This window comes from Hyla sarda, chromosome 1 (assembly GCF_029499605.1).
Source record: "Hyla sarda isolate aHylSar1 chromosome 1, aHylSar1.hap1, whole genome shotgun sequence".
In the NCBI taxonomy this organism is placed as follows: Eukaryota; Metazoa; Chordata; class Amphibia; order Anura; family Hylidae; genus Hyla; species Hyla sarda.
Genome location: NC_079189.1, coordinates 616,537,503 through 616,558,073, shown reverse-complemented (window position 1 = coordinate 616,558,073; position 20,571 = coordinate 616,537,503). Strand labels below are relative to the sequence as shown.

General features: G+C 44.0%; 1 protein-coding gene across 1 annotated transcript in view; it reads left to right on the top strand.

Annotated features, from left to right (window-relative positions):
- LOC130299346 (uncharacterized) overlaps positions 1–20,571 on the top strand; it is a 32,396-nt gene that overhangs the window by 7,158 nt on the left and 4,667 nt on the right. The window contains exons 2-10 of the mRNA XM_056551439.1: positions 2,917–3,057; positions 5,475–5,598; positions 5,734–5,853; positions 5,955–6,117; positions 6,593–6,782; positions 7,911–8,039; positions 14,634–14,762; positions 15,745–15,816; positions 19,309–19,386. Coding sequence (XP_056407414.1) covers positions 2,917–3,057; positions 5,475–5,598; positions 5,734–5,853; positions 5,955–6,117; positions 6,593–6,782; positions 7,911–8,039; positions 14,634–14,762; positions 15,745–15,816; positions 19,309–19,386 — 1,146 coding nt within the window. The remainder of the gene's footprint in view (positions 1–2,916; positions 3,058–5,474; positions 5,599–5,733; positions 5,854–5,954; positions 6,118–6,592; positions 6,783–7,910; positions 8,040–14,633; positions 14,763–15,744; positions 15,817–19,308; positions 19,387–20,571) is intronic.

Genomic DNA, 20,571 nt, shown 5'->3' with positions numbered 1-20,571 from the left:
ATCAGGGCGTACCTGTACGTCCTGGTTCAGTTTAACAGGTTTAAACTGTTGTCACCGGCGGAGAACGGGTTAAACCCGGTGTGTCCCGGTTACTATGGCAGTCAGGATCCACGGCTAATGCCGGGCACGGACGATTAGGCCGATGCCCTGCATTAACCCTTTAGACGCCGTGATCAAAGTTGATAGCGGCATTTAAAGCGAAAGTAAAAGAATCCCGGCAGCTCAGCGGAGCTTACAAAATCATGATGTCCCGATCCGCTTACCGGATGACGGGAGGGACCTCACCTGCCTCTCCGTCGTCCGATCGGCGACCTACTGCTCCATTAACCCCTTCCCTATTAAAAGTTTAAATCGCCCCCCATTTTTTTTATAAAATAATGTAATAAAGAATAAAAATAATCATATATGGTACCACCGCGTGCGTAAATGTCCGAACTATTAAAATATAAGGTAAGCTAAACCACACGGTCGATGGCGTACACGTAAAAAAATACCAAAGTCCAAAATTGTGCATTTTTGGTCACTTCATACACCATAAAAATATTAACCTCCCTGGCGGTATGATTCTGTCTGGAAATGTGTACCAAAAGCGGTACAATTTTTTTTAACTGAATTTCACATCTCCCCCGTCACATTCCCCTCTCCCTTGTCACATCCCCCGTCACATTCTCCCCCCTCCTTGTTACGCTCGGGAATACCGCTCAGGAGGTTAATAAAAAGCGATAGTCCTGTTAAAACAAAAACGGTAAAAACTACAGACGATGGCGCAAAAAATGACCCTCACTGCGTAGAAACAGAAGCCCCAAAAATTACAAAATGGCGTTTCTTTTTTTTTAATTTCACCCCACAAATTATTATTATTTTTTTTTTTTTTTGTTTCAGCGCAGGTTTTATTATAAAACTAGCTGAGTACTCGGCGTTGCCCATTTTTTCCTTCCTCATCCTTGTTGGGGAGGAGAATCAACAAAGGAGGAAACTTTTGACTTCAAATCCCCTCCCAATATATTGTTGTCATAGCCCAACCTCCTATCCCGTCCTCCTATCCCGTCCTCCTATCCCGTCCTCCTATCCCGTCCTCCTATCCTGTCCTCCTATCCCGTCCTCCTATCCTGTCCTCCTATCCCGTCCTCCTATCCCGTCCTCCTATCCTGGTGGTGCTGGTGGACCGGTTCTAAGAGGCTACTGGTGTTCACCAGAGCCCGCCGCAAAGCGGGATGGTCTTGCTGCGGCAGTAGCAACCAGGTCGTATCCACTAGCAACGGCTCAACCTCGCCGACTGCTGAGAAGGCGTGGGACAGAAGGACTAGGCAGAGGCAAGGTCAGATGTAGCAGAAGGTCGGGGCAGGCAGCAAGGTTCGTAGTCAATATGGAAAGCAGGAGATCTGGTAACACAGGCTAGGACAACACTAAACGCTTTCACTGGCACAAGGCAACAAGATCCGGCAAGGGAGTGCAGGGGAAGTGATGTGATATAGCCAGGGAGCAGGTGGAAGCTAATCAGGCTAATTGGGCCAGGCACCAATCATTGGTGCACTGGCCCTTTAAGTCTCAGAGAACTGGCGCGCGCGCGCGCGCCCTAGAGAGCGGAGCCGCGCACGCCAGCACATGACAGCCGGGGACCGGGACGGGTAAGTGACTTGGGATGCGATTCGCGAGCGGGCGCGTCCCGCTATGCGAATCGCATCCCCGCCGGGAATGTCAGTGCAGCGCTCCCGGTCAGCGGGTCTGACCGGGGCGCTGCAGGGAGAGAGACGCCGTGAGCGCTCCGGGGAGGAGCTGGGACCCGGAGCGCTCGGCGTAACAAGGTGTAAGAAGCTTATTGATGGTTATAGGAAGAGTGGTCCAACATTCCGGCTGAGAGGTGTAAGAAGCTTATTGATGCTTATAGGAAGAGTCCTCCAACATTCCGTCTGAGAGGTGTAAGAAGCTTATTGATGCTTATAGGATGAGTGGTCCAACATTCCGGCTGAGAGGTGTAAGAAGCTTATTGATGTTTATAGGAAGAGTCCTCCAACATTCCGGCTGAGAGGTGTAAGAAGCTTATTGATGGTTATAGGAAGACACTGATTTCACTTATTTTTTCCAAAGTGTGTGCGACCAAATATTAAGTTAAGGGGCCAATAATTTTGTCCAGTCAATTTTTGGAGTTTGGTGACATTATGTCCAATTTGCTTTTATATATATATTCAATGTATGTGGGTATATATGTACTATATGTGTATATGTACTGTATTTTTTTGTTTGTATATATCTGGTATAAAGATGTATATATGTGTGTATGTACTGTATGTATAAATGTCTGTATTTTCCGGCATCACTCTCAAACCTCTGAAAATATTTGGAAGTAACTTGGTCACATGTTCCTTACATGTCCTTATGGGGTCAGTGAAGATGGGTCCGGCACTCGCCCTCCTCCATCTGCTTATTACAACCATGTGAGTCCAGACGTCATAAAAACATAGAATTAAACCCGAAGCAGAGGAGGAAGCAGAAGATGAGTGTGCGGGGCCCCTCTTTACTACACAGGCTGCCAAGGACCACAGGAGCATATATATATGTATATATATATATATATATATATATATATATATATATATATATATATATATATATATATATATCTGTATTACTAGAAAAATAAGGGAAGGCAAAACAAACTATATTACTGTATCTGGACTCTTTACTGTAGGATTCTTTACTGTAAGAGCAGTGAGACTATGGGGTTCTCCTCCAGAAGAAGGTGTCATGGGGAAATACAAGAGATCAGGAGGGGCCCGATGACTTTCTTCAGTGTAATAATATGACAGGTTATAGTCATAGATTCTGGAGATGGTTGGTGATCCCGGGATTTATACTGATCACCAGATTTAGGGTCTTTAAGAAATGTTCTCCTTCATTGTCTCTCACCACACACAGGATTACACAGTAGTGAAGAAAACATCGGGGGAGTCCGGAGGATGTGATACAGACCCTCCACCTCACTCCATAATACATGAGAAGAACAACAAGAAGATCCTAGAACTCACCAACAAGATGGTGGAACTGCTGACTGGAGAGGTGACCCTGCTGGACATTATACAGTAATGGAGGGGTCTGGTGATGATTAGAGAGGTGACACTGCTGGGACATTATACAGTAATGGAGGGGTCTGGTGATGACTGGAGAGGTGACACTACTGGGACAGTATACAGTAATGGAGGGGTCTGGTGATTAGAGAGGTGACCCTGCTGGGACAGTATACAGTAATGGAGGGGTCTGGTGATGACTGGAGAGGTGACACTGCTGGGACATTATACAGTAATGGAGGGGTCTGGTGATGACTGGAGAGGTGACACTGCTGGGACATTATACAGTAATGGAGGGGTCTGGTGATGATTAGAGAGGTGACACTGCTGGGACATTGTACAGTAATGGAGGGGTCTGGTGATGATTAGAGAGGTGACACTGCTGGGACATTATACAGTAATGGAGGGGTCTGGTGATGATTAGAGAGGTGACACTGCTGGGACAGTATACAGTAATGGAGGGGTCTGGTGATGACTGGAGAGGTGACACTGCTGGGACATTATACAGTAATGGAGGGGTCTGGTGATGACTGGAGAGGTGACACTGCTGGGACAATATACAGTAATGGAGGGGTCTGGTGATGACTGGAGAGGTGACACTGCTGGGACATTATACAGTAATGGAGGGGTCTGGTGATGATTAGAGAGGTGACACTGCTGGGACATTGTACAGTAATGGAGGGGTCTGGTGATGATTAGAGGTGACACTGCTGGGACATTATACAGTAATGGAGGGGTCTGGTGATGACTGGAGAGGTGACACTGCTGGGATATTATACAGTAATGGAGGGGTCTGGTGATGACTGGAGAGGTGACACTGCTGGGACATTATATAGTAATGGAGGGGTCTGGTGATGACTGGAGAGGTGACACTGCTGGGATATTATACAGTAATGGAGGGGTCTGGTGATGACTGGAGAGGTGACACTGCTGGGACATTATACAGTAATGGAGGGGTCTGGTTGTGACTGGAGAGGTGACACTGCTGGGACATTATACAGTAATGGAGGGGTCTGGTGATGATTAGAGAGGTGACACTGCTGGGACATTATACAGTAATGGAGGGGTCTGGTGATGACTGGAGAGGTGACACTGCTGGGACATTATACAGTAATGGAGGGGTCTGGTGATGATTAGAGAGGTGACACTGCTGGACATTATACAGTAATGGAGGGGTCTGGTGATGACTGGAGAGGTGACACTGCTGGACATTATACAGTAATGGAGGGGTCTGGTGATGACTGGAGAGGTGACACTGCTGGGACATTATACAGTAATGGAGGGGTCTGGTGGTGATTAGAGAGGTGACACTGCTGGGACATTATACAGTAATGGAGGGGTCTGGTGATATATGGAGAGGTGACACTGCTGGGACATTATACAGTAATGGAGGGGTCTGGTGATGACTGGAGAGGTGACACTGCTGGGACATTATACAGTAATGGAGGGATCTGGTGATGACTGGAGAGGTGACACTGCTGGACATTATATAGTAATGGAGGGGTCTGGTGATGATTAGAGAGGTGACCCTGCTGGGACATTATACAGTAATGGAGGGGTCTGGTGATTAGAGAGGTGACACTGCTGGACATTATACAGTAATGGAGGGGTCTGGTGATGATTAGAGAGGTGACACTGCTGGGACATTATACAGTAATGGAGGGGTCTGGTGATGACTGGAGAGGTGACACTGCTGGGACATTATACAGTAATGGAGAGGTCTGGTGATGACTGGAGAGGTGACACTGCTGGGACATTATACAGTAATGGAGGGGTCTGGTGATGACTGGAGAGGTGACACTGCTGGGACATTATACAGTAATGGAGGGGTCTGGTGATGACTGGAGAGGTGACACTGCTGGGACATTATACAGTAATGGAGGGGTCTGGTGATGATTAGAGAGGTGACACTGCTGGGACATTATACACTAATGGAGGGGTCTGGTGATGACTGGAGAGGTGACACTGCTGGGACATTATACAGTAATGGAGAGGTCTGGTGATGATTAGAGAGGTGACACTGCTGGGACATTATACAGTAATGGAGGGGTCTGGTGATGACTGGAGAGGTGACACTGCTGGGACATTATACAGTAATGGAGGGGTCTGGTGATGACTGGAGAGGTGACACTGCTGGGACATTATACAGTAATGGAGGGGTCTGGTGATGATTAGAGAGGTGACACTGCTGGACATTATACAGTAATGGAGGGGTCTGGTGATGACTGGAGAGGTGACACTGCTGGGACATTATACAGTAATGGAGGGGTCTGGTGATGACTGGAGAGGTGACACTGCTGGGATATTATACAGTAATGGAGGGGTCTGGTGATGACTGGAGAGGTGACACTGCTGGGATATTATACAGTAATGGAGGGGTCTGGTGATGACGGTATCATTGTGTGTCAGGTTCCTATAAGGTGTCAGGATGTGGCGGTCTATTTCTCCATGGAGGAGGCGGAGTATGTAGAAGGACACAAGGATCAGTACAAGGACATCATTATGGAGGATCAGCCGCCTCTGACATCACAAGGTGAGAAGACATTTGTATTTATAGTCATTTTGCCTATAGTATTGGTTCAGGTTCACATTTAGTCTTTATTCGTGACTCGTGTCCTCTATTTGACAACAAGAGAGGTTCCTGGATTTACCGAGTTTTGCTTCACAGATAAAGGGAATTTGGCAACGAAAAAGCGAAAGCGAAATCCCGAAAACGACGCCAAATATCACATAATCACAAATACAGACAAAGAAGGGTTAACTGCCAAACACATCAATCCCTATAAAGGTGAGAAGAGGCGATTTACGGTTCTCATACAGGACCCTGATCTGCCGTATGTCAGGTGACGAGGATTTTACTTTCGCTTTCTCTTTTACGGCGTCCGGCAGGGAGGGGAGTGTTCGCGTTAACGCCGATGGAAAAAGGGGATTTTGTGGTGGAATTCCGAGGAGAACTCATCGATGTGGCCGAGAGCCAGAGGCGGCAGCGGATTTACCACGAGGCCCAGAAGGTTTATATGTATGAATTTCAGTCGGGGGGAAAACTCTGGTGGTAAGTGAAAATTAAAAAAATATATAAATTTAAGGGGGTACTCCGCCCCTAGACATCTGACTCCGCCCCTAGACATCTTATCCAAAGGATGGGGACCCCCGACGTTCTCCATGTAGTGTCGGGTGCAGCGCCGGAGGCTCGTGATGTCACGGCCACGCCTCCTCAATGCAAGTCTATGGGAGGGGGCGTCCGCCCCCTCCAATAGACTTGCATTGAGGGGGCGTGGCGCAACATGACGTCATGAGCCTCCGCATTGCCAGTCATCCGGCACGGAGCGCCGCAGCAGAGATCGCGGGGCTCCCCAGCAGCAGGACCCCCGCGATCAGACATCTTATCCTCTATGCTTTGGATGGGTGGGGGGGAGTACCCCTTTAAATGCTTTCGTATATTTACCTGAAAATGATGATCAGCAAAAAATGACAAATAAAAAGAGAGATTCCAGTGTGCAGATGTTTCTGTCCGTTTCTCGGTTCAGCATTGACGCGGTGCGAGAAGACGCCTCTCTGGGGAGACTGGTGAACGACGAGCACAGGAACCCCAACTGCAAGATCAAGAGGATCATGGTGGACGGGCGGCCGCACCTCTGCCTGTTCGCCATCAGAGACATCAACCCTGGAGAAGAAATCACTTATAACTACGGGGGGAGTTGGCCGTGGAGAGACAAGGTATAATATGAGAAGGGCCCAACCGCTTCCCATGATGCACCCTGATAACATTTCCTACACAGCAGAACAGGAAATCCTGAAACACCGCCAAACACGTGACAGAGCGGACAGCCTGGGCATCTTAGAGTCATTTCATGGGAAAAAGCCCCTGCCCGGACTCCTCAGTCCCCTGCCCGGGCTCCTCAGTCCCCTCCAGGCTCCTCAGTCCCCGGCCCGGACTCCTCAGTCCCCTGCCCAGGCTCCTCAGTCCCCGGCCCGGACTCCTCAGTCCCCTGCCCAGGCTCCTCAGTCCCCGGCCCGGCTCCTCAGTCCCCTCCAGGCTCCTCAGTCCCCGGCCCGGACTCCTCAGTCCCCTGCCCAGGCTCCTCAGTCCCCGGCCCAGGCTCCTCAGTCCCCGGCCCGGACTCCTCAGTCCCCGGCCCGGACTCCTCAGTCCCCGGCCCGGACTCCTCAGTCCCCGGCCCGGACTCCTCAGTCCCCGGCCCGGGCTCCTCAGTCCCCTCCGGACTCCTCAGTCCCCGGCCCAGGCTCTTCAGTCATTCCCCCTCCTCCAGAGTCCTTGCTCCTCATTGGTACCTTCTCCGAAGATGCTCTTTGCTGGTTCCCCATCCTCCAGACGACTCCTCACTGGTGCCCCCTCCTCTAGACCCCTCGCTGGTTCCCCCTCCTCCAGATGACTTTTGGTTCCCCCCCTTTTCCAGACGACCCCTCGCGGGTTCCCCCTCCTACAGACGACCCCTCGCCGGTTCCCCCCCCCCCCTTCCTTCCTCCAGACGACTCCTCGCCGGTTCCCCCTCCTCCAGACGACTCCTCGCCGGTTCCCCCTCCTCCAGACGACCCCTCGCCGGTTCCCCCTCCTCCAGACGACCCCTCGCCGGTTCCCTCTCCTACAGACGACCCCTCGCCGGTCCCCCCCCCCCCCTTCCTCCAGACGACTCCTCGCCGGTTCCCCCTCCTCCAGATGACTCCTCGCCCCACAATTACTATGACCTGTATGTAGGGGGGGGGGGGCAGTTGTCCCTCATGTGACCTACAAGCAGCGGTGATTTTGATTTCCCACAACCTTGCATTCTGAATTTGTTGCTGACATTTGGCTGAGAAGTTTTTTCTATGTTACAATCTGTGTAGGTGGCGGAAGAAGCGGCGCCGGCTGCTGTATGCTGCAAAGAGGAAAAGATGGACGGGAGCTATAGAGCAGATCTACCGCAGCCGACCCCTAATACAGAGAGACCACCCTCTACAATACACAATACACAGGTAAAGAACAAGTCACATTATTACGTATTATCACTCTAAAACAGTGTTTCCCAATCAGGGTGCCTCCAGCTGTTGCAAAACTACAACTCCCAGCATGCCCGGACAGCCAAAGGCTGTCCGGGCGTGCTGGGAGTTGTAGTTTTGCAACTGCAGGAGGCTCCCTGGTTGGGAAACACTTAGCTTAAAAAATATTTTTTTTAAAAGGACCTAAAGAGAATAAATTTGTCGACTCTTAAAGGGGTACTCCACTGGAAAACTTATTATTTTTTTTTTTTTTTATTAAGTACAAATTTAAAGAAGAAAATATATATATTTTTTTACATTATAAAAAATTATGCAATAAATTCTTAAATTTTTCACAATATTTTGGAGTTTTTCACAAAAAATGCTGCATGAATTAACAAAGATTTACCACTAATATAAAGTACAATATATCACGAAAAAACTAAAGCGTTACAGAGGTATTATCACTTAAAGAGACACATGACAGATTAGAAAAATTGGGCTGTGTCATTAACCCCTTAAGGACCGGGGGTTTTTCCGTTTTTGCTTTTTCGTTTTTTGCTCCTTGCCTTTAAAAAATCATAACCCTTTCAATTTTGCACCTAAAAATCCATATTATGGCTTATTTTTTGCGCCACCAATTCTACTTTGCAATGACATCAGTCATTTTGCCCAAAAATCTACGGTGAAACGGAAAAAAAAATCATTGTGCGACAAAATTGAAAAAATAAAAGCCATTTTGTAACTTTTGGGGGCTTCCGTTTCTACGTAGTACATTTTTCGGTAAAAATGACACCTTATCATTATTCTGTAGGTCCATACGATTATAATGATCCCGACTTATATAGGTGATTTTGTCGCACTTCTGGAAAAAATCATAACTACATGCAGGAAAATTAATACGTTTAAAAATGTCATCTTCTGACCCCTATAACTTTTTTATTTTTCCGTGTATGTGGCGGTATGAGGACTCATTTTTTTGCGCCGTGATCTGAAGTTTTTAACGGTACCATTTTTGCATTGATAGGACTTATTGATCGCTTTTTATTCATTTTTAAATGATATAAAAAGTGACCAAAAATGCACTATTTTGGACTTTGGAATTTTTTTGCGCGCACGCCATTGACCGTGCGGTTTAATTAATTATATTTTTTTATAATTCGGACATTTCCGCACGCGGTGATACCACATATGTTTATTTTTATTTACACTGTGTTTTTTTTTTATTGGAAAAGGGGGGTGATTCAAACTTTTAATAGGGGAGGAGTTAAATGATCTTTATTCACTTTTTTTTTCACTTTTTTTTTGCAGTGTTATATATAGGAGACTATAACACTGCACACACTGATCTCTTATACTGATCATTATTATCCCATAGGGACCTATAACACTGCATACACTGATCTCTTATACTGATCATTATTATCCCATAGGAGACTATAACACTGCACACACTGATCTCTTATACTGATCATTATTATCCCATAGGGACCTATAACACTGCATACACTGATCTCTTATACTGATCATTATTATCCCATAGGAGACTATAATACTGATCACACTGATCTCTTATACTGATCATTGTTATCCCATAGGGACCTATAACACTGCACACATTGATCATTATTATCCCATAGGGACCTATAACACTGCACACACTGATCTCTTATACTGATCATTATTATCCCATAGGGACCTATAACACTGCACACACTGATCTCTTATACTGATCATTATTATCCCATAGGAGACTATAACACTGCATACACTGATCTCTTATACTGATCATTATTATCCCATAGGAGACTATAACACTGCATACACTGATCTCTTATACTGATCATTGTTATCCCATAGGAGACTATAACACTGATCACACTGATCTCTTATACTGATCATTGTTATCCCATAGGAGACTATAATACTGATCACACTGATCTCTTATACTGATCATTATTATCCCATAGGAGACTATAATACTGATCACACTGATCTCTTATACTGATCATTATTATCCCATAGGAGACTATAACACTGCACACACTGATCTCTTATACTGATCATTGTTATCCCATAGGAGACTATAACACTGCACACACTGATCTCTTATACTGATCATTGTTATCCCATAGGAGACTATAACACTGCACACACTGATCTCTTATACTGATCATTGTTATCCCATAGGAGACTATAACACTGCACACACTGATCTCTTATACTGATCATTGTTATCCCATAGGAGACTATAACACTGCACACACTGATCTCTTATACTGATCATTGTTATCCCATAGGAGACTATAACACTGCACACACTGATCTCTTATACTGATCATTATTATCCCATAGGGACCTATAACACTGCACACACTGATCTCTTATACTGATCATTATTATCCCATAGGAGACTATAACACTGCACACACTGATCTCTTATACTGATCATTATTATCCCATAGGGACCTATAACACTGCACACACTGATCTCTTATACTGATCATTATTATCCCATAGGAGACTATAACACTGCACACACTGATCTCTTATACTGATCATTGTTATCCCATAGGAGACTATAACACTGCACACACTGATCTCTTATACTGATCATTATTATCCCATAGGGACCTATAACACTGCACACACTGATCTCTTATACTGATCATTATTATCCCATAGGAGACTATAACACTGCACACACTGATCTCTTATACTGATCACTATTATCCCATAGGAGACTATAACACTGCACACACTGATTTCTTATACTGATCATTATTATCCCATAGGAGACTATAATACTGATCACACTGATCTCTTATACTGATCATTGTTATCCCATAGGAGACTATAACACTGCACACACTGATCTCTTATACTGATCATTGTTATCCCATATGGACCTTTAACACTGCACACACTGATCTCTTATACTGATCATTGTTATCCCATAGGAGACTATAACACTGCACACACTGATCTCTTATACTGATCATTATTATCCCATAGGAGACTATAACACTGCACACACTGATCTCTTATACTGATCATTATTATCCCATAGGAGACTATAACACTGCACACACTGATCTATTATACTGATCATTATTATCCCATAGGAGACTATAACACTGATCACACTGATCTCTTATACTGATCATTATTATCCCATAGGAGACTATAACACTGCACACACTGATTTCTTATACTGATCATTATTATCCCATAGGAGACTATAATACTGATCACACTGATCTCTTATACTGATCATTGTTATCCCATAGGAGACTATAACACTGCACACACTGATCTCTTATACTGATCATTGTTATCCCATAGGGACCTTTAACACTGCACACACTGATCTCTTATACTGATCATTGTTATCCCATAGGAGACTATAACACTGCACACACTGATCTCTTATACTGATCATTATTATCCCATAGGAGACTATAACACTGCACACACTGATCTCTTATACTGATCATTATTATCCCATAGGAGACTATAACACTGCACACACTGATCTATTATACTGATCATTATTATCCCATAGGAGACTATAACACTGATCACACTGATCTCTTATACTGATCATTATTATCCCATAGGAGACTATAACACTGCACACACTGATCTCTTATACTGATCATTATTATCCCATAGGGACCTATAACACTGCACACACTGATCTCTTATACTGATCATTCGGCAACAGAAGAATACAGCAGCACACTGCCAGCACAAGGATATAGGTGAAACATGAACATGCAGATAAAACATGGAGACTATACAGCTATGGTGTAATAGATGCAAATGTGAAACTATGAGATGCGGCACTCAGCTCACAAATTTGTCTCCGCCGGCGGTCAAATAGCTTGGACCGTCCCACCGCGATAAGGTGGCCTCCTTGGGACGGACCCTACACTGTGAATATGCCTCTGTGTGAACAATTCAGTAAGCATGGCAGGATCTGGAACATCCAAGACACCTTATATACACACCTGATAGAGCTGTATAGCTCTCCATGTTTTAACTGCATGTTCATGTTTCACCTATATCCTTGTGCTGGCAGTGTGCTGCTGCATTCTTCTGTTGCTGTATATCTAGCCTAGTAGCGTTCACCTGTAGGCCAGGTCCATATAATAGTTTGGTATCAACTAAAGTGCTGGCTGACTAATTCTTTGTCTGTATTATACTGATCATTGTTATCCCATAGGAGACTATAACACTGCACACACTGATCTCTTATACTGATCATTGTTATCCCATAGGGACCTATAACACTGCACACACTGATCTCTTATACTGATCATTGTTATCCCATAGGGACCTATAACACTGCACACACTGATCTCTTATACTGATCATTATTATCCCATAGGAGACTATAACACTGCACACACTGATCTCTTATACTGATCATTATTATCCCATAGGAGACTATAACACTGCACACACTGATCTCTTATACTGATCATTATTATACCATAGGAGACTATAACACTGCACACACTGATCTCTTACACTGATCATTATTATACCATAGGAGACTATAATACTGATCACACTGATCTCTTATACTGATCATTATTATCCCATAGGGACCTATAACACTGCACACACTGATCTCTTATACTGATCATTATTATCCCATAGGGACCTATAACACTGCACACACTGATCTCTTATACTGATCATTATTATCCCATAGGAGACTATAACACTGCACACACTGATCTCTTATACTGATCATTATTATACCATAGGGACCTATAACACTGCACACACTGATCTCTTATACTGATCATTATTATCCCATAGGAGACTATAACACTGCACACACTGATCTCTTATACTGATCATTATTATCCCATAGGGACCTATAACACTGCACACACTGATCTTATACTGATCATTATTATCCCATAGGAGACTATAACACTGCATACACTGATCTCTTATACTGATCATTATTATACCATAGGGACCTATAACACTGCACACACTGATCTCTTATACTGATCATTATTATCCCATAGGAGACTATAACACTGCACACACTGATCTCTTATACTGATCATTGTTATCCCATAGGAGACTATAAGACTGCACACACTGATCTCTTATACTGATCATTGTTATCCCATAGGGACCTATAACACTGCACACACTGATCTCTTATACTGATCATTATTATCCCATAGGAGACTATAATACTGCACACACTGATCTCTTATACTGATCATTATTATCCCATAGGGACCTATAACACTGCACACACTGATCTCTTATACTGGTCATTATTATCCCATAGGGACCTATAACACTGCACACACTGATCTCTTATACTGATCATTATTATCCCATAGGAGACTATAATACTGATCACACTGATCTCTTATACTGATCATTGTTATCCCATAGGGACCTATAACACTGCACACACTGATCTCTTATACTGATCATTATTATCCCATAGGGACCTATAACACTGCACACACTGATCTCTTATACTGATCATTATTATCCCATAGGGACCTATAACACTGCACACACTGATCATCATTGATCACTGGTTTCTCATAAGAAACCAATGATCAATGATTCTGCCACATGACTGCTCAGGCCTGGATCTCAGGCACGGAGCAGTCATTCGGCGATCGGACAGCGAGGAGGCAGGTAGGGGCCCTCCCGGTGTCCTGTCAGCTGTTCGGGATGCCGCGATTAGCCGCGGCTATCCCGAACAGCCCGACTGAGCTAGCCGGCAACTTTCACTTTTAGCCGCGCGGCTCAGCTCTGAGCGCGCGGCTAAAGGGTTAATAGCGCGCGGCGCCGCTTCACTATGCTTCACTATGACGCCGGGCCCGCCGTGATATGACGCGGGGTTACTGTGTAACCCCGCGTTATATCAGGAGAGCAGGACCAAGGGCGTACCTGTACGCCCTTGGTCCTTAAGGGGTTAAAGGGGTACTCCGCTGGAAAACTAAAATTTTTTTTTTTTTTAAATCAACTGGTGCCAGAAAGTTAAACAGATTTGTAAATTACTTCTATAAAAAAATCTTAATCCTTCCAGTACTTATCAGCTGCTGTATGCTCCACAGGAAGTTCTTTTCTTTTTCAATGTCCTTTCTGCCTGACCACAGTGCTCTCTGCTGACACCTCTGTCCATTTTAGGAACTGTCCAAATCCCCATAGCAAACCACAGTTCCTGACATGAACAGGTGTGTCAGCACTGGAAAAAAAAAAAACTACACAACTTCCTGTGGAGCATACAGCAGCTGATAAGTACTGGAAGGATTAAGATTTCTATATAGAAGTCATTTACAAATCTGTATAACTTTCTGGCACCAGTTGATTTAAAAAAATAAAACAATAAATAAATTGTTTTCCAGTGGAGTACCCCTTTTAAATATGTCAGGTTTGGGAGGCCACTCCCCTTTCTGCTGACTCCGCCCACTATTTAGGATAGTGCTGGTTGTTCGTGTCTTAGCCCAAAAAAAATGGTGTACCTGGTACAATACACCCCCTCCATATGGCTTAAATGAAGTAAAAGTATAATTTACTGTTATATTTACCTAGGTGGATAAAGCAGCGGCGCCGGCTGCTGTATGCTGCAAAGTGGAAGAGGTGGACGTGAGCTATAGAGCAGATCTACCGCAGCCGACCCCTAATACAGAGAGACCACCCTCTACAATACACAATACACAGGTAAAGAACAAGTCACATTATTACGTATGATCACTCTAAAACAGTGTTTCCCAATCAGGGCGCCTCCAGCTGTTGCAAAACTACAACTCCCAGCATGCCTGGACAGCCAAAGGCTGTCCGGGCATGCTGGGAGTTGTAGTTTTGCAACTGCAGGAGGCTCCCTAGTTGGGAAACACTTAGCTAAAAAAATAAAAATAAAAAAAAGGATCTAAAGAGAATAAATTTGGTGACTCTTAAAGGGGTACTCCTCTGGAAAACTTTTTTTTTTTTGTCTTAAAGGGGTATTCTAGGCAAAACCTTTTATTTTTTTTTATTTTTTTATATATAAATCAACTGGCTCCGGAAAGTTAAACAGATTTGTAAATTACTTCTATTAAAAAAATCTTAATCCTTCCAATAGTTATTAGCTTCTGAAGTTTTCTGTCTTAACTGCTCAATGATGATGTCACGTCCCGGGAGCTGTGCATGATGGGAGAATATCCCCATAGGAACTGCACAGCTCCTGGGACGTGAGTCATCAGAGAGCAGTTAGACAGAAAACAACAACTCAACTTCAGAAGCTAATAACTATTGGAAGGATTAAGATTTTTTTAATAGAAGTAATTTACAAATCTGTTTAACTTTCCGGAGCCAGTTGATATATTTAAAAAAAGTTTTGGCCTGGAATACCCCTTTAAATAAAAAAATAAAATATATATATATATAATTATTTTTTTTATTTTTCACAATATTTTGGGAGTTTTTCACAAAAAATGCTGCTGCATGAATTAACCAAAGATTTACCACTAATATAAAGTACAATCTCAGAACTGCATTACATCACATACTACTATACTGCATAGTCTAATGTGCAACAGCTGGAGGCACCCTGTTTGGGGAAACACTGCATTAGACTGTAAAGACCCCCTCCCCCATAAGGTATTAGATGTCTATACGCTGTATACAGACAGTTACATTCTCTGCCGTTCTCCGTCCCCCTCAGGCTCAGACGGATGAGGAATATTTATTGGCGACCAGCGAGATCTTTCCGAACATTATCGATAGTTCGGATGAGGTGAGAAGTTTTAGGTTTTGTATTTTAGGAAAGATCCGGAGCGGAGGAAATGTCTAAATACTAAAATGAGATTATTGTTCATCTAGTTAGATCAGCTTGTGGGGACCATGTAAAATCTACTATAACTAGTATATAGCTACTATATATATCCTGATCCTATAGAGGTAGCAGTATACAGATAGAGCTGGAGGGGAGGTGTATAGCTACTATATATATCCTGATCCTATAGAGGTAGCAGTATACAGATAGAGCTGGAGGGGAGGGGTATAACTACTATATATATCCTGATCCTATAGAGGTAGCAGTATACAGATAGAGCTGGAGGGAAGGGGTATAGCTACTATATATATCCTGATCCTATAGAGGTAGCAGCAGTATACAGATAGAGCTGGAGGGGAGGTGTATAGCTACTATATATCCTGATCCCATAGAGGTAGCAGCAGTATACAGATAGAGCTGGAGGGAAGGGGTATAGCTACTATATATATCCTGATCCTATAGAGGTAGCAGTATACAGATAGAGCTGGAGGGAAGGGGTATAGCTACTATATATATCCTGATCCTATAGAGGTAGCAGTATACAGATAGAGCTGGAGGGAAGGGGTATAGCTACTATATATATCCTGATCCTATAGAGGTAGCAGTATACAGATAGAGCTGGAGGGAAGGGGTATAGCTACTATATATATCCTGATCCTATAGAGGTAGCAGTATACAGATAGAGCTGGAGGGAAGGGGTATAGCTACTATATATATCCTGATCCTATAGAGGTAGCAGTATACAGATAGAGCTGGAGGGAAGGGGTATAGCTACTATATATATCCTGATCCTATAGAGGTAGCAGTATACAGATAGAACTGGAGGGGAGGGGTATAACTACTATATATCCTGATCCCATAGAGGTAGCAGCAGTATACAGATAGAGCTGGAGGGGAGGTGTATAGCTACTATATATCCTGATCCCAGAGAGATGGCAGCAGTATACAGATAGAGCTGGAGGGGAGGTGTATAATTACTATATATATCCTGATCCCATAGAGGTAGCAGCAGTATACAGATAGAGCTGGAGGGGAGGTGTATAACTACTATATATCCTGATCCCATAGAGAGAGCAGCAGTATACAGATAGAGCTGGAGGGAAGGGGTATAGCTACTATATATATCCTGATCCTATAGAGGTAGCAGTATACAGATAGAGCTGGAGGGAAGGGGTATAGCTACTATATATATCCTGATCCTATAGAGGTAGCAGTATACAGATAGAGCTGGAGGGAAGGGGTATAGCTACTATATATATCCTGATCCTATAGAGGTAGCAGTATACAGATAGAGCTGGAGGGAAGGGGTATAGCTACTATATATATCCTGATCCTATAGAGGTAGCAGTATACAGATAGAACTGGAGGGGAGGGGTATAACTACTATATATCCTGATCCCATAGAGGTAGCAGCAGTATACAGATAGAGCTGGAGGGGAGGTGTATAGCTACTATATATCCTGATCCCAGAGAGATAGCAGCAGTATACAGATAGAGCTGGAGGGGAGGTGTATAATTACTATATATATCCTGATGCCATAGAGGTAGCAGCAGTATACAGATAGAGCTGGAGGGGAGGTGTATAACTACTATATATCCTGATCCCATAGAGAGAGCAGCAGTATACAGATAGAGCTGGAGGGGAGGTGTATAATTACTATATATATCCTGATCCCATAGAGGTAGCAGCAGTATACAGATAGAGCTGGAGGGGAGGTGTATAACTACTATATATCCTGATCCCATAGAGAGAGCAGCAGTATACAGATAGAGCTGAAGGGGAGGTGTGTAACTACTATATATCCTGATCCCATAGAGGTAGCAGCAGTATACAGATAGAGCTGGAGGGGAGGTGTGTAACTACTATATATCCTGATCCCATAGAGGTAGCAGCAGTATACAGATAGAGCTGGAGGGGAGGTGTATAACTACTATATATCCTGATCCCATAGAGATAGCAGCAGTATACAGATAGAGCTGGAGGGGAGGTGTATAGCTACTATATATCCTGATCCCAGAGAGATAGCAGCAGTATACAGATAGAGCTGGAGGGGAGGTGTGTAACTACTATATATCCTGATCCCAGAGAGATAGCAGCAGTATACAGATAGAGCTGGAGGGGAGGTGTGTAACTACTATATATCCTGATCCCATAGAGGTAGCAGCAGTATACAGATAGAGCTGGAGGGGAGGTGTGTAACTACTATATATCCTGATCCCATAGAGGTAGCAGCAGTATACAGATAGAGCTGGAGGGGAGGTGTGTAACTACTATATATCCTGATCCCATAGAGATAGCAGCAGTATACAGATAGAGCTGGAGGGGAGGGGTATAGCTACTATATATATCCTGATCCTATAGAGACAGCAGCAGTATACAGATAGAGCTGGAGGGGAGGGGTATAACTACTATATATCCTGATCCCATAGAGATAGCAGTAGTATACAGATAGAGTTGGAGGGGAGGAGTATAACTACTATATATACTGATCCCATAGAGATAGCAGTAGTATACAGATAGAGCTGGAGGAGGAATATAACTACTAAATATTCTGATCCCATAGAGATGGCAGCAGTATACAGATAGAGCTGGAGGGGAGGGGTATAACTACTATATATACTGATCCCATAGAGATAGCAGCAGTATACAGATAGAGCTGGAGGGGAGGTGTATAGCTACTATATATCCTGATCCCAGAGAGATAGCAGCAGTATACAGATAGAGCTGGAGGGGAGGTGTGTAACTACTATATATCCTGATCCCAGAGAGATAGCAGCAGTATACAGATAGAGCTGGAGGGGAGGTGTGTAACTACTATATATCCTGATCCCAGAGAGATAGCAGCAGTATACAGATAGAGCTGGAGGGGAGGTGTGTAACTACTATATATCCTGATCCCATAGAGATAGCAGCAGTATACAGATAGAGCTGGAGGGGAGGTGTGTAACTACTATATATCCTGATCCCATAGAGATAGCAGCAGTATACAGATAGAGCTGGAGGGGAGGTGTATAACTACTATATATCCTGATCCCATAGAGATAGCAGCAGTATACAGATAGAGCTGGAGGGGAGGTGTATAGCTACTATATATCCTGATCCCAGAGAGATAGCAGCAGTATACAGATATACCTGGAGGGGAGGTGTATAGCTACTATATATCCTGATCCCATAGAGGTAGCAGCAGTATACAGATAGAGCTGGAGGGGAGGTGTGTAACTACTATATATCCTGATCCCATAGAGATAGCAGCAGTATACAGATAGAGCTGGAGGGGAGGTGTGTAACTACTATATATCCTGATCCCATAGAGATAGCAGATGGAGCTGGGAGGGGTTTGGAGATAGTAGGAGGGGTCTGGTAGGTGATGTCATCCTGTAGTCCACAGGAAGTCTGTAAGCCTTGTGATCACATGACCCGGCTTTGTAATCCTCTTCCTGTTTTTCTTTCAGGACTGCGCATCCTCACAGGGGGAAACAAGTTCTGATGAATCCGAGGAAGAAGGAAAACCTGCGAAAAAGGACGATGCGGTCAGTATTTATATCTAGAAATAATACTAAAAAATATATAAAAACGTTTCATTTGAATATGAAATGGCAATTTAAAGGGGTACTCCGGTGGAAAACTTTTTTATTTTTTTTTCAACCGGCTCCAGTAAGTTAAACAGATTTGTAAATTATGAATTCGGGTAGAAAAACAGACATGGTCGCACATCTACAATCTTGTATAATGATCTGATTGCTTCTCAGCATAATATCAAAAACTAACAGGTTGTTATTATACATTTTTGATCAAAAAGTACAAGCCAACTCGCCACGTCAAGGCCACCTATTTAGAGTGGGTCCCTAACGTCCCTAGCATAAAATGGCGCAGCACCGAGCGGCGACCACCACCGCCGCGACGCCAATGCCCACAGGGGGGAACGACCCACCGGCAGAGCGGCCCCAATGCCACTCAAACCAGTCTATGGGCCGCACCCCCCCGCAGACACGGCGCCACGGCAGCAACGGACACCGCACAGCACCGCACCAGTGTGAACAAGGTGTAATGGCTCACTTACCATGCTTGTACTATTTGATCAAAAATGTATAACAACAACCTGTTAGTTTTTGATATTATCCTGAGAAGCAATCAGATCATTATACAAGATTGTAGATGTGCGACCAGGTCTGTTTTCTACCAGAATTCAGATTTGTAAATTACTTCTATTAAAAAATCTTAATCCTTCCAATAATTATCAGCTGCTGAAGTTGAGTTGTTGTTTTCTGTCTGGCAACAGTGCTCTCTGCTGACATCTCTGCTTGTCTCAAGAACTGCACAGAGTAGAAGAGGTTTGCTATGGGGATTTGCTTCTAAACTGGGCGGTTCCCGTGACAGGTGTCATCAGAGAGCACTTAGACAGAAAAGAACAACCTTAACTTCAACAGCTTATAAGTACTGGAAGGATTAAGATTTTTTTAAAGAAGTAATTTACAAATCTGTTTAAATTTATTAGCGGCTGGATGCTACAGAGGAAGTGCTTTTCTTTTTGGATTTCTCTTCTGTCTGACCACAGTGCTCTCTGCTGACACCTCTGTCCATTTTAGGGGGAAAAAATCCCCATAGAAAACATGTGCTGCTCTGTACAGTTCCTAAAATGGACAGAGGTGTCAGCAGAGAGCGCTGTGGTCAGACAGAAGAGAAATCCAAAAAGAAAAGAACTTCCTCTGTAGAAT